General features: G+C 37.2%; 1 protein-coding gene across 2 annotated transcripts in view; it reads right to left on the bottom strand.

Annotated features, from left to right (window-relative positions):
• Positions 1-3,559: 3,559 nt before the first annotated feature.
• The window catches only part of AVL9 (AVL9 cell migration associated), a 40,284-nt gene continuing 28,232 nt past the window's right edge, over positions 3,560-15,611 (bottom strand). Inside the window, exons 11-16 of one of the 2 annotated variants that reach the window (XM_065629953.1) lie at positions 13,464-13,598; positions 12,414-12,633; positions 10,860-10,977; positions 9,889-9,942; positions 8,885-8,973; positions 3,560-8,127 (exon numbers count right to left, since the gene is read on the bottom strand). In XM_065629953.1, the coding sequence (XP_065486025.1) occupies positions 8,033-8,127; positions 8,885-8,973; positions 9,889-9,942; positions 10,860-10,977; positions 12,414-12,633; positions 13,464-13,598 (711 nt within the window). In that variant the 3' untranslated portion in view covers positions 3,560-8,032. Of the gene's footprint in view, positions 8,128-8,884; positions 8,990-9,888; positions 9,943-10,859; positions 10,978-12,413; positions 12,634-13,463; positions 13,599-15,611 lie in introns of those variants that run through there. The other variant, XM_065629954.1, reaches the window with a different exon arrangement.

Raw genomic sequence — 15,611 nt, 5'->3', positions numbered from 1 at the left:
GCATTTCATACCATGTAGCAGAAATCATGATGACTGTAACAGAATGAGGCAAGCTACTGGTTTTTTTTTTTTTAAATGAAGGTGACATAACATGTTTGCATTTACCATTACTTTTTTTAAAAAAAAAAAAAACCACCACCTGAATTGCTTAGGTAAGGGGAGAAGTGACCCAGTGGATCCTGCTGATAGGTCTGTTTATATGGCTTTAATGTAGCCTGGGACATCAAGCTGCAAGCCTGTTGAAGGGAGTACACCTTAAAACAGTGATGCTACTTTATAATTCCATTTGGAGAATTGCATACCTCAGGCAAAAATACATGTGGTATCCTAGTCACTCCAGCCTGGATGGACTGCTCAGTTCTGTGGTCATTCTCACTTCAGTTTCCATGTCAGGCTGTCTTAGGCTTTAGGACAAGCCTATGTTCTTTGAATGTAAATCATCTATAGCTAGTGAAGCAGCGCGGTGTGTTTGTTCTGTTACTGAGAACTTTGAACTTGAGTTTAAAATCTTATGTGTAGTTGCTTACCAAAAGGGGGGGAAAAAAAGGTAATTTTGAACAGGAGATAAGTGACTAAATTGTAAGGCTGTAAGTCACAGCTGCTTCACAGAACTTGGAAGAACTGTCCTTGATTTTATCCATTTAGGAACATATTTTAAAATATAGATGGTCTACATTACTTCCTGCTAGTTTTTTTTTTAAATAAAGTTCTTTATATTGTTTCTAGATATCTGCATTTTTATGTTTTATTATGGTCTAAGATGATGTAGTACCTTATTTAAAATTAAATTTAATAATACAGTACTTAAAAGACTAGTGAAGTGTTGAACAGCTATCCAGCAACTCTATTAAAGACACACTATTAGTTCACTTAATTATACAACTAGTTGCTGCAGTCATTGTTCAACCCCAAAAGAAAACACAGCTGGCAAGTGCTATTCTCAAGTCTGAGTTCTTTCCTTGCATAATTTGAGAAGGAAACTGCAGGCAAAGTGTTGTCATGTGCCTGGAAATGGTCACTAGTGGTGGAATTAGACAACAGCTGAAAAAAAATGCAGTTCTTATTTCATAAACGGAACAAATATGATTAAAGCCTTCACCAAGTTGTAAACTAGTATCTTACTACAAAGCTTCAGCCTAATAGTAGCCTATTCAACCTGTACTTGGCTTTAAAGTACATTTACATGAATCAACTTTGTCCTCAAGCTTTGCTGTATTTGCCAAAGCTTGCTTCTTTTCTGGTAGAACTACTTCAGGTTATTCCTACATAGTTTCAGTTCTTCCTACCTGAAGTAATAAAAAGAAACAATCTGGCCTCTGCTCAATTTTAATGCATCCACTCATTTCTATGGTTGTTTAAATACATAACTCATTGCAACTTTTTTTTTTTCCCCTAAGGGGATCAGTCAGATCTAGGGCAGTGAATTGTGTCAAGCTTTACAGAGAACAGAATCAGATGGATAGTTAATTTTAGGTGAAAATAACCTGATACAATTCTAAATATTATTTTTAAAAATATTTTAAGCACTGCCTGGTTTGAAACAGTGCTTTCCACATTTCTCCTTTCGATTCTCAGTGCTTCTGTTAAGATGCACAAGCACCTGCCACATTGCAGTGCAGCTAAGGAACACCCCTGCAGACCACTGAACTTCTTAGCACGCTACTGTTTTTCATCCTCTGTTTCCTATTTACATTCAAATAGTTTTCTCTTTTTCGATCTGGATTCCTATATGAAAGGAGCTTCAATTTAGGCAGACTCTGAAGCAGGCTTGCCCTTAAAACCAGTTTCTTTCCACTTCACATTCAACATTAGCCAGACAAAGTTCCACTCCAGAATTATTCAAAATATCTCCCTCCTGCATTTATCATGAGTACAATTCAGAAGAATTCTTACTCCTAGAGTTCATAGTCTGGGAGAGGATTAGCAGACTGAATGAAATGTAGGGATCACTTACAATGCTGGCAGGCAATCTATATGAAATCTGTACATCTTCACACACCTCCCAAGTTCAGCGTGGAAGAGGTTGGTTAAACAGCCTGAACCAGCAGGTGAGAGCAACACCTGGGTCAATACCAAGTTAGAGAAGCTTTGACATGGAGGAAAGGGCTAATGGAGAAGATGAGACAGCATGAAGGTGAAATAAAGTAATAGAAGTAATTGAAAATGAAAGTAGTAAAAGTGATTTTCTCTGTGATTTTCTCCTCTCCTGCTCTCAAAACACATCGCTCTTTTGTGGCCTGGTCCAACTTGCAAAACTAGATATCTTTCTTTGAGCAAAGAAAGGGTTTAAGCAAAGTACTAATACCAGTGCTGAAGTATGACTGGTCATACTTCATCTCTTAAAACAGTATATTGTACTGAACACATACATACACTCTACTGCAATAATATGACCGAAGAGCCAGTAAACAGGATAATAAAAGGTACTAAAAAGGTACTGATGTAGTGTAGACCTTAAAGTCTATTCAGATTATGTGCTAAACATCAAGCTAAATCTTGATACTGAGATTTCATTTAGAAAGTGCAAGAGGTATGGCTGGGTAATTTAACTCTGAGCAGATGTTTTTATTGTAAAGAAAAAAATATATTAAGAAACAAGTTCCACAATTTAAGAGTGGACATACTCTTCAGCCAGCTCTTTTCACAGAGCATTACACACATCAAAATACAGATACACATAATTTATTAAAAGCAGCAAAGGCCAGTAACCACAGGTTGTAGTAGGCAATACATTAAGCTCAGCATTATTTTTTGCCACTCTTTGTTATGCCTGAACTTTTAAATTCTCCACGGTGTTTCTGTGTGCATTTCATAAAGCCTCTAAATTCAGAGATGAGACAGAGTTTGCTTCCTCAGTATTTTCCATCTCTTTCATACAGTATGCAAGTGATGTTATTCCTCACATTGTTTTTAAGACAACAAAACACCTCTACATCTGCCTTCACTTCAGGTAACTGTTCTTTCTTCAGTCTAAACATTCTTGATTTTCTTTATGCTTGCCTGATCCAGAAAGCAGTGCTACTTTCTTTGTGATCTAGATTAAGACAAAAAGATTGTGTAGATGTTTTCTGGTACTATTGAGGCAAATAGTAATTATGCCTTCATCAACATTAGTAAAAAAATTCAGGCAGGGAAGTAACAAAAAAAAAAATCTTATTTTTCTGGTAGTTGGTTTTCGATAGTATTACAAGAGGAGCAGTGTACAATGAAGCAATTTTGAACCTATGTAGGAGGACTCAACAAGACAGCTAGACTTCCAAGTTCCACCACAAATGAGATTAAGCCACCTGTGTACAGGTGTTGTGCACATATGATACCAACTTGCAGGGAATAAAGTCATCTGTGTAAGGTCCATCTCCATATTTTGTTCACGAATCCAAACACCGCTTCTAATGTTTGATATAGAATGGGGTCAAGACCAGAAACATCACAGAACTAAAGCTCTGTTCCTGTTTTTTTAAGTCAGTTTCTCCTCTACTGTAGTATTAAAGACTCAGAACACCATGAAGCCATTTGTCATACATTTTTAATCATAGTACAATAACGTAGTGTTTCTGCCTTTAATGAATACTCTCCAAGTTGCCCTTTTTAATGAAAACCAAATACGTGCAAGAAAGTAAAATGACACTGCATAAACAACGTGCTGCAGATTTATCTGTCAATGTGTTTGAACAACTGCTTGCATCAGTCAAAAAAACAAGTTTTAGAGAATTGCAACCATCTTCTAGGCATAAGCTACATGTAATTCACATCTGAATGTTCCTCAACGCAGTTACGTTCCTTCCTACTGGAAACAGTAATTTGCCAAATCATTCTCAGCTAGGTACAGTGACAGTTACAGTAGAAGTTTTAAATTTTTAAAGTAAACTTCTAGTGACTAGCTGGCTATGGCAGAGAGCTGGATGTGAAGCAATTAATTTACTCAGCATCCTGATTTTTACTAGATGCAACGATCCCCACGAATGACGTACTGTTTTCAAGTTAAATCTAGATCAAAATTTTACAGCTGTACCTAGAGTTCTTACTGATGTAACAGAGGTCTGTGACCTACTGAAGACTTTAATCAATTCACAATGAGCCAGAACCAATAGGGAATAAAAAGTCACACCAGAGGATCCTCTTGTCCTAAATTTGCAAAAACGACATCCACGGTCAGTTTGAATGGAAGACACATTTCAAAAAGACTGTCAGTGTATTACAAGCAGCTACCAATATCAAAACCAGATGCCTGCAATTGTCTTCCAGTGGGATTCATTTCTTAAAATAATACAGCTTTTTGAGCAGCAGAGCTTTAAACAGCCTGGGTGTATTTATTTATTCAAGCAGCACAAGGAAAATCAAATACATTACTTGTATGTTCAATTATCAAGCAACAGTTTCTATGTTTAAAAACTGCATTCACGCCTTCACTTTTACAATTAAATACTGTCACAGTAATTTCTCTGCTTAGTAATAATTTCTATGGAAATCAGAAGCTTGTTTAGGCAAAATACTAAAATTTAATTACAAAAGGTGCTTAAAACAGCTGTGCAAGGTCAAACAAGTGCAATGTACTAGAACACTGATCTAAAAATGATAATTACATTGTGATATTTGAGGAAACTGGTGTCGGATGTGCACAGGAATTAAGGTTATGACGTAAAAATGATTGATGAAAAATGCTGAACGTTCTAATCAAATGAAATATTAGGTCAACAATAGTTAGTCTTGTGGGGTTTTGGGGGACTTATATCTCAGATCTGTGCTCAATAGGCAGTTCCTCAAATGGTGGCACATACAAAAAGCAGAGGTTGATTCCTTTGATGCCAGAAAGTTGAGAGGTGCACTGTTGTATTACCTGTTCATGCCACACACTGCCAGCCAGCAATACCCCTGTTTCATACGTCACAACAGAGCTGTAACAATCACTTCAGTTGACTCATTTGAGGCACTATCACCAACTCATTTAGGACTCGGCGCTTCTTGCAGTGCAGAAATGGGTCTTGGAAGTCAACTGCCTAAATATATCTGAATAAGCAATAATGCTTGCACTAGAAATTTTCAAACAGAGGGGAGGAAAATAACTTGTATTTGCATTGGATTTAACTAAAGAGGTTACGACCATCAAATTTAAAAGAGAACTACACGAACTTAAATGAACCCCAGTAGCTGCATGCCTTCCTACAGCCCAAAAGTAAGTTTAAGCAAATGTCAAAGAGCAAACACACATTAATGAAGACCACATATTATGAAGATTGCTTCATCTCCACCCACTGCATGAGTCTTAATCACTATACGAGTTTAAATGACAGTCCAACTTGCTAGCAGGATGCCAGTTCTTAAAAAGATGGAAAATGAATACAATTTTCTTATTCTATCATTTGTAAACAAAGGAAAATACTCTTAATCAGGTTGTATGTTTGGCTCCACAACAGAGACAGCTGGGACAGTGGGAAAAAGACTGCAGAGAAAGATCTTTCTTGTCTTCTTGCCCATAAGAGAAATACTGCAAAGTTTCATATAACAGCGTCCCTGTACAAAGCAGCAAGCAGCCATGCATCAGTTTAGCACTGCAGAGAGCACCTCATTCTGCCTTCCCTCACATCCGTCTACCAAAAAGAAAATAAATCTCTCTCTATATAGTCAGCTTTCTAAATATCCGTGGGCCAGTGAGGGAGTCTGTGGGAGAAAGGGGAATGCAGAGACCTAACAAATTTGCTATACAAATTTGGGGCAGAGGAGAATTCTACAGAAGAAACACAGGTGAGGTGGTGACAAAGATATTGAAAAGGGATCCTTGCAGATCCTGTTTCTATGCCTTGTACATTTAAATACCAACCACTGGCCTCACCATCATGAGCTCCTAAGCCCAGCTTTACCTAGTGTGCCTTAAGTTGCTGAAGTTAGTTTTATAGGTGCTTTAAATCCTTTACGCACTCTTAGTCAGTCTTCACTACAACATGAGCCTGACCACTTAAATCCCATATAGCAGATAATATGTTAGCCATTCCACAAAAGCAAGTAATTATTTTAGATTATTTTCTTATCTGCACACTGAATCAGAACGCTACAGACTCATCAGGAATAAATGCAGCCCTAGTCTTATTTCACCAGAGCTCTTCCTGCACTTAAGTCTTTGAAAAGACATAAATGTCTATTACAGAGTTGAAGAATAAACCAGAAAAGAGCATCAGAAGTTTTAGGAGACACAAATACACAAGGAGACCAGGAGCAATAGTTGCAGTTCTATAGATACATTTTACTTGTATGTCAGAAGCAGAAGATTAGCGGAGCTTTAGGGACCTTTTTTGCCCTCCTCGAATGAAAACTACTCAAACCAGGTGTATACTCCCAGGTTTTCCATGGCTATTCTATCTAGTTTGCCCTGGAAGAAAAAAATGAACACTTTAAACCAGATCCTGTGTTTTTTAATTGCTGTTTGAAGCAATAAAACTGAAAACCAAGTTGTTGAAGAATAACTACATGATTCAAGTGCCACTTTTCTACTAGGTTTTCAAATGCACCTAAATAAATTAGAACTTGATTTCTTATAACAAGTTACATTCAAGTCTTCTTGTTTATCTCTTGCACAGCTGCTGTATTTTATTTGAGGAACAGAAGAAATAACCATGACTTGAAATCTTGGCCCCAGAGAAGAACATGGCAAAATGCTGACAGATACTGATGAGGCGATAAACAAAGAGCCTTTTACTACAGAAAGTTGGAATGTTTGACAATATAATGTAGTAAATATTAACAGCTATTACGTGGGGACATTAGAAGGCATATAGAGGCACACACATTGCAAGAAACAGGAAATAATCTCTCTCAGAATCAGGAAATGTAGGAAGTGGAATACACCGCATGCATGTTACACACGAAATACACCATTATGCCCCATCTTTTCATATAAACTATTACATTTCTTCACGCAAGGATATGCACCAAGCCATTTCAGTCACTCTCAATTCTAGTGTTACTTTCCTTACGAAAAAAGTAGTTATCCAAACGCAACATTCCCTGAGTCAACACAGAAAAATCGATAAAGCTGATTTTCATTTGGAAGAGTCTTCATAACCTTACTGGCAAAAAAAAAAAAAAAAAGGCCACGCAGAGTTCGCTACTGTGCTAGTTCTAGTTTTAGGAGTTCTTAGTACTTGGTATTTGTATGTATGTAACTACATTGATGGTGTAATTACATCCCAATAGAGCAAGACCTCACAAAACTGTCTATGACCCAATCCCAATTTGGGAGAATTGTTTTGTAATACTTTTCCTGAAGAGACCTCTCCAACTGGAATCCCATTCATGTCCCAGCGTAAAAACACAGCCAAATCATACACCAAGTTATAAATCTCTGCTGCATAACATCCAGAAAATACTGACTGTGCAACCATCACACAGATCTGGGGACATAAAGAGAGTTAGAGACAGATTAATGCAAACAACTGTAACGTGGCTACAGAGGAGAAAGGAATAAAACCTTTAAGTCCTACTCTGCACCCTACTGATTTTAGCTTGTAGGTGAAAGCGAGAAAGTTCCACCTGGCTTGGAACCCTTTAAGGGTTTCCACCATATACTTTCTGCAGAGATGCTCTCCAATCCAACCTCAAAGAGGAATCAGTATTTATACTCTGCCTATTTCTAACAAGAATTCACAAACATTTGGCTATTTGGATTGAAAAATATAACTAGTTTACATAAATATTTTTAACATCCAGGAAAATGTACAAATCTAAAGTCAAACACATTTGGCTTGCAACAAGCCCTGTTTGCTACTGTCTTTATAAAGGCTCAGTTTTAAAGAAAAGTAGTCATTTAAAATATAACCAATATACTGCAAAGGCCATCCCGTTGCATGGGGACACTCACCATTCTTCTATACTTCTGGTGAAACTGAATGATAACATTCCACATCTGCTTGCAAGCAACATATACCTTATTTTGGTCCTGTGTAGTTAATTCCCACTCCTATGTTTTGGAGCAGTCTTTTTACAGCTCAGAGAAAGCATTGCACCTGAAATATCCAGCAGCATTCTGAAAAACCATAATTTAGTCCCCGAGGCTTTGGGTTGACTGCGTGAAAGTGGAAAACCACGATGACATAGCTGATTTCGCACTCGTGAAGGCTCCTCCAACTGATTGACCTGTATTACAAAATGAAATAAAGGAGGTCAGTAGTGTAGCATTATCATTACTAAGCTACTACAAAGACCAAAGGAAAATATTAAAAAAAAAAAAAAAAAAAATCACACAATCAGCTAGTTGTCCAATTTGGGATTTAAAACTCAAGTCCATAGTAGTAGCTCAGCAGAAATGGCCTATGTTGTCCTTTGCCCTGGAAGGCTTGCCAGACTTTGCACCGAAAGGTGCTCCTTGCCAGTGCGTACAACAGGGAAAAAAGAGCAGGAAGACTCCCATGGAATAAAAAAGGAAGATAAAAAATTTAGCAAAGCTACTGCAGAACAACTATCAGATTCTTCAGTGGGTGAACTCACATTATCTCACACCGCAAGATGACAATGTGGTGTTGTCCCTGTTCAAGTGCAGCAATTACTTTTCCAGAACATTACAGACTACTGCAAAACCTACAGAAACTGAGACAAAGTCTCCCTCTGATTTCAACCAGCTCTGGACAGTTTCAAAGTGATATAAACTTGAGGACAGCTCAATGCAGAAGGTGGTGTTGCAGTCTAAGCAATCCCGGCTTACATGAAAGCTTTTACCTGAACATCTCGCTTTCCTCACTAATCTCCAGCACAAATTGGAAAATGAATTTACACTAATTCCTTTGTCTAGCTACTTCTCTTCCCACTATTACACAATACATAGAGCATCCGGCAGCAGCTTTACCCCTCAAAATGCTGCTTTTGTTTTTGAAACTTGTGTTTGTAAGTTTCTTACCTACAGCTTTTCCTGTTTGTACAACATTTCGGCTGGTAGAAACCATCACATTTCCAATTTTCTTTCCACGTTCACTGTTTTGCACAGAGCTAAATAAGAGAGATACTGAAGACTGTTAGTTGACTGACTTCTTACTTCCAGGTGTAAATAAAATATACAGAGTTAAAATATTTATCAATGCTCACACAGATTTACATAGCATACATATAGTTTTTTACATATATATGATCAAGCCCATAATTCCTGCATGCATCTTATCCACATAGATCAGTTAGGCGAGCTTCTCAGAGAAGAAAAGACACTGTCAGCAAGACAGGAATCAAAACACCCAGCAGTTCATTCTTAAACAGCACACTTTATACCTTTCCTAAATGTTTACCAAAATGCATTTGTGTTCTAAATTACAAAGGCAGATTTGCAGTACTTTCGAGAAATTTTAGCCCCAATATATAAACTTTAAACAAAACAGTAAGTGCTACTGATCGGTCACTATACTTTTTCTAAAAAGAGTTTACTTTGTATCTTGCTCCAAGATTAAATTTTTTATCAAGTACAGTTTACACTCACGCTTTTGTTAAAGAAATGCAAAATGATGACAGATACTATCATCATTTGGAAAGAAAAGCACAGCCGATTTTTTAAAAAGCTGTTTTCTCCTAGTAATGAGACCCGAAGTCAACATACAAACACTGATGAAATTTTTAACAGCTTCAGTTTACAATTTAAAAATAAAGATACAAAAGCCTTAATTGCAATGCAAAAATATCAGAGCTCTGTTACGTAAAGTCCAACACAAAATAGTGCATTAGCACTGTTTTTCTCTATTTCAGGCAAATGTTCCATCTTCAGATGTGGTGATGTTTCGCAAGAGAATGCTGAGTATAGTTTCATGTACGTGGCCAACTCAAATTATTATTTTGTTTAGTTCATCACAGCAAAAGTTATATAGTTATTAATATTTGACCACACTTCTAAAGAAAACACACAAAGTACCATATACTTACTGTGACAATCTTAATTTCACATCTGATACTGAGTACTGTCCCTGGAATGGGTGGCTAGAAGAGGAGGAAAAACCCGAGAAAACATTAAGTATTCATTTTTTCACGATGAATCCATCTCATACAATTATTAGTTGTACTCCTCTCTGCGGCTTTTGTAGTTATACTACTAATCACTTTACAGAAGGTTAGGTCCCAGTCACTATTCAACCTTGGATTTCTTCTTTACCTGTAAGGCACCTTCTATTTACAGACCAGACAGTAACAATCTCTTCATGCTAAGGCAGAAGCACCTCCTAGCAACACAAAGCAAATAAAAAATGAAAAACGCATCCCATAAGTAGACCTAAAGAGCTTTGTAGGTCTAAAGAAAAATCTTCTTCAGGCTACAGCAGCTGACACAGCAAAAGCAAACAAAACTCCCTTGCAGTATAGCAACAACCCATGCCAAACTATTGGCTGTGCACGAGTACAGCGTTACCAAGCCTCATGTCATCTAATCTTCGAGTGAAAATACACATAAAACAATCCAAAGCGTAGCAGATGCAACATGAACCAGCCAGGTCCCCTCCACCCCCATCAATGACAACCCTAGACCTGGCTATTCCCTGGACACCTGGAAGTAATTAATAACAGAACCATCTGAGGATGATTCCTGAGGAATGGCAAACTTTTTATAGCTGGGGACAGCCAACAATCAACTTACTCAAACAAGCTTCACTTCTCCTGACTCTGGATATATTATTCTTCATAAAACTATAGCCCAGAATTAGAGTAAGGTATCAAAGAACAGAAATACTTGCTTTCTGTACTTACCAAACAGGGCCCCAAAGTTTCACCCTTGGGGCTTTATAGGAGGAACAAGGAGAATGCTGTAATTCTACAGAACGGTGTGCCTGACTACACATGCTAGGAGGTCTCCATACTAAATGTTTTTTTAAAAAAAAAAAAAAAAAAAAAAGAAGTTTCCTTACCTAGAATTTACCTCTGCAATAGCTGGATGCTTGTTGCTATTCCATACTCTGTAGTTGTGGGTATTTTTCCAGGCTGCTACAAATGCCGTTCCAAAGTCTGACAAAGTCTTTTCATTGTCTGTTAAATTAAAATGAAGATATGAATTTGCAGCAATTCGTTAGAGATGTAATACAAGACAAATTACTCTTTTTCTTCTAAAGAAAAATTAAATTTTTCCAGGGTCTTATAAGAGACAAGTAAAATTCTAGTACCAAGAACTGGGCGCTTCAAAAATGTTTTACTATTTTCACTTTAAAGTCTCTTAAATATACAACACCAGAACAAGAGACAAAGAAAAAACCACAACAACAAAAAACCAACAAAAAACCCAAAAAGCCCCCAGCCCGCCCCCCCCAAACCAACAACAAGGCAGCTTAAAAAAATACTTTTCTTATTTTTAATTTCTTTATGAAGTTATAAGTAAAGAGCTCATCCAGAAAAAAACAAAAAGTCATCCAAACATAGGCCTCAACTTATTTTCTGGGCAAAGACAGGAAAGGGGAGAGAATGGCCACATAACAACTAAAACCAAAAACATCATTTGCATTCGTCTTTGTCAGATACACTGGGCTTTACTGTACTGTGTTATTACTCAATCAAATTTAGTAAACCCCAAATCCACTCCAAAACCGCAATATCAATACAACAATATCCCCTATAAACACTAAAGAGCATAGCAAATAATTTTAGAGCCATCCAGTGAAGTAGCAGGAGTTTCCAGAAAACCCTGACATTTCATACCGACTAGATAATCACCTTAAAATATTAATGTTGTCAAAGAACTTAGCATCTCTCAGACTTTAAAATCAAGTTCTCAATCCCATGTTTTCTCACAACTACCTCAGAACAATATCTGAATAGTTAATCGATGTGAATAGAGAATAATCATGATGAGAATTGAGTTAACAGGGTCAGTGCTGGGCAAACTAAACATTTTCCACAAATAAAACACTGACTCTTTTAGTTATATTTATGCACAAAAGGTTGGAACATAGAGAATTCCCTCTGAGTTAAGACAAAAAATGTTGAACTTCAGAAAATACAAGCTTATAAATTCTCTAGATGACACTTTTCACTTACGTGAATCCCTAATTAAGACCATGGCAGGAAGGGAAACGAGATGGAACAGCCTAGTAAAACTTTTTCAAAACAGCCACTTAACTTCATGTCTCCTTGAATCCAAGTAGTTCCCCAAAATTAACTTCAGGTTGCAATAGAGTCTCTAAGACAACTCAGTTTGTACGAGTCTCATCATATATGGGGTTTCACATACTTCTACTTATGAGGAAAGCTTAATTAAACCAAGGAGTCAAAGAAGAAAATGTCTGTAAGGCTGTGAAGTAAGAATTAGTAATAAGCTTGCCAAGGAATAACAAGGATGGCCAAGGAGAACCAAACAAGCAGCCTAAAATGAAACACTAAGCAGAGGGAGATCCAACAATAGGCCACACGCTTAACGCAACAGAGCAAATGGTTATTACGCCCACCCACATCTCAGTCCCTAGACAAGGTACCTGGTTGCATCACAGCAGCGAGCAGGGCATGAAGATAAGCACTGAACTGAGCCCTGATCCACTCATCTCCTCCTTCCCAACCAGTGCCATCCAGGAAAACGTCGTCTCTATTCTCAGTTACATGCTTCACCAAGTAATCTGCAAACCGGAGGTCAGCAGTTGTTGGGTTCAGGATCTTACGGAGTTCTGGGTCGTGGATTTGTACGTGGGCATCTTCTATCTGTTTGAAATAATTCCAAGGGTAAACATTTATCTAAATAAAACTGCTTATGTATGCTACTATATATTGCTACCTAAATTTAAACCCACAGTCCCCCAAAATATCAAGAAGAAACAAATGGCCCAAGGAATAATGAATTAACTGTTCTCAGAAAGTCAGATACTGCTCTGATATAACCAGAAACAGATCGTCTTCCTGGCACACAGTAAAAGCTGCTTATTTGACAGGATTTGGCAGCAGAATTTGGTGCTTACACGTATTTTTCCAGAGGCTCTTTCATCATCACTTTACTATATTAAGTTGGTTACCCATAAGCAGCTATCTTAGGTTACCAAATGCTGATTATATAGTTGTATCTATTCGCTAGAAATGATATAGTGTTTTCTTAAATACTTTTTTTTTTTTAACATCTTGATTAAATCAGGAGGAAGTCAATAGCAATGTGCTTTATTATCCAACTGTATCTGTTTCTCAGCAGAATGCAATTATTTTGGAAGACCTTATTACCAAGTCATGAAAAAAGCCCGTGACATGAAAAGTAAAATTACACCAGCAACGAAATAAATATTTAAGAAGTGCCTTGCAAGTAAAAATATTGGCTATAAGAATATACAGAAAAACATGTATCAGTTTTGCAGTTTATCTAACCCTATCCTAACAAATGATACAAATTCAATAAGCTTCTGCATTTAAGAATTTATCTCATAGGGAAGTAATTCAAAATCTGGGCATCAATGTGAAACTTCAAAGCTGTATTTAAAATACGATCTCTGCTTCTCCCCATGAACTCTTCTCCTCATTTCAAGAAGTTCAAATGCAAAGATTCATACTTCCACAATCGCATCACTCAGATACTTCTGCTGACGGAACAGGATATTGGTGGCTCCTGCAACAAAGCCACGGACCGTCACATCTGACAGGAGATGATGCTGCTGCAGCGCCATGTATGGCAAACAGAGGTACCCCTGAAGTAACAGAGATATTTAGAGAATTAACATAAGGCAAAAAAAAAAAGTCTATATTCAGAGCTTTTCCTAATAAAAACCAGCACATTCGACCTTGGTTATTACAGTTTCAGCCAAGATTATCGATTGGTTTTTTTACATCATATCTGCAAAGCAAAGCAACCAGATTCCACATCAATTACATTTTTCAAGAGGTTGTGTCACCTTTCAGTTTCAGGGCTGAAACTGAAATACAATGCAAAGGACAGGAATCAAATGGTGTTCGTAAGGCAACAGAATAAGAGCAACGGCTCAGGTCAGTTCAGAGACAAGAAGTCAATGGAGATAAATATTCATCTCTCCACTTGCATGCCATGGTGCCTTGTGGTAGCCCTGAGGTACATAATCCAGGAAAGCTACAGCCTGCTCTCCACATTTTGCAGGTGGAGATTTCCAGGCTCCAGAGATAGCAATCAATTTTTTATAAGCATACGCATGTTCGCTTTTAAGAAAGAGCAGGATAGAAAGCAGCACGCTCTGCTTTTTAGCCACTCCATGCTTGTAAATTAATCTGGTATCCTACATTCCAATTAAAACCAAACAAAACCAACATGCTGAAAAAAGGCTTTGAGATCATTGAGAAGTAGTTGTAGGTATTGTAATTTTCTTTTTAAATATAGGATCAACATACCGCTGAAGTCTAATACGGAAGTCTAATTCCAGCTGTTCTGCTGCATAAAGCACAAAGCAATTTATTCACTAGTAGAAACCCAGAAGGGTAACAGACAGAAACTGGACAGAAACAAAGAGCACATGCCCTTTATCACACAGTTCATGGTAATTGGAAACATATGGAAGAAAGGAGCACAACTATTCCCTTTTGTTATATCAGACACAGGGCTGACTTTCCAGATGACAAGCACTTATCAGTTGAAAACAAACCGCTAGTGTCAAAGGAACAATGGTGCTTTGAGAGGAATCACCAACCTAAAATGAAAAATTTTCAAAAAATATGGCTTAAGAAGCTCGCAAATGAAGGTTTATTTACTGCATATTCAAGTAGCAAAGTCTTGGAAATTTTTCACTATTTAAATTATTAAGTGTCAGTTCCCAAATTCACATTTCCCTAAGTATAAAACTTTTATTTCCATGAACATGTTTCATTCATTTTAGAAGAGTGCAAATGAAATGAGTATTAGATCTTACAGAACTGGTATTAAAGAAACAAGTATCACAACCTATTTTTCCTCATGCTTGGGTGTACTTGGATAATGTATTATGCCATCTGGCAAAATCTCCTCCCATTCAAATTTGTCAGATTTATTAGTCTTTCCATGACGCAGCATAAAACAATCCTGAGATGAGAGCTCTAAAAGAGAATTAAACTTTCCAGTAAGTGGTTAAACTATAACTTCGAATCATATTTTTCTGATAACTTAGAGATGTAAACCCTTTTCTGCTTCAATTACATTGGATGAACTCAAATGAAAAGTGCCTTTGTGGGACAGAAGGTAAACACATAGAAATTGTCAGCTTCCTTAAAATTGTTTACTTTTCCATTTTATGAGCTCAGTAGCAAACTAAGTTTGCCCTCGTAGGCTTCCTTATCAATTATTTTCTTCTTGCTTTCAATCTAGTATTTTCAATAGAACTAGACTCAATACAATTTACAGGCTATTCCTTTCATTAGCAGACCATAAGGACAAACACCAGACTGCAGATCCTTGTTGAAAAAGCATTTCTAACCATGACGTGAGGCAACACAGGGCAAAGACATTTGAGCTGCTCACTTGGGTCCACACGGTGTCCCGTTTCCAACGAAAGTTATTGTGAGAAACACAAACACAATCATCAAATACAGTGTTCTGCCAGGAAATGCAAATCAGCACCTCCAAAGGAAGAAACGCCACTTTGAACCCCCATCAGCTCGAGGAATGAAATCTCAATCTTCTACTTTCTGGGCAAACATTCAGCTAAAAGGTTATTACATTAAAAACAAACAAAAAAAAATAACTTCTTTTACTGACAAAACTA

The sequence above is a fragment of the Caloenas nicobarica genome, chromosome 2, assembly GCF_036013445.1.
Source record: "Caloenas nicobarica isolate bCalNic1 chromosome 2, bCalNic1.hap1, whole genome shotgun sequence".
Classification (NCBI taxonomy): domain Eukaryota; kingdom Metazoa; phylum Chordata; class Aves; order Columbiformes; family Columbidae; genus Caloenas; species Caloenas nicobarica.
Note: the sequence above shows the minus strand (reverse complement) of the source record. Positions and strands in the feature narration are given on the sequence as shown.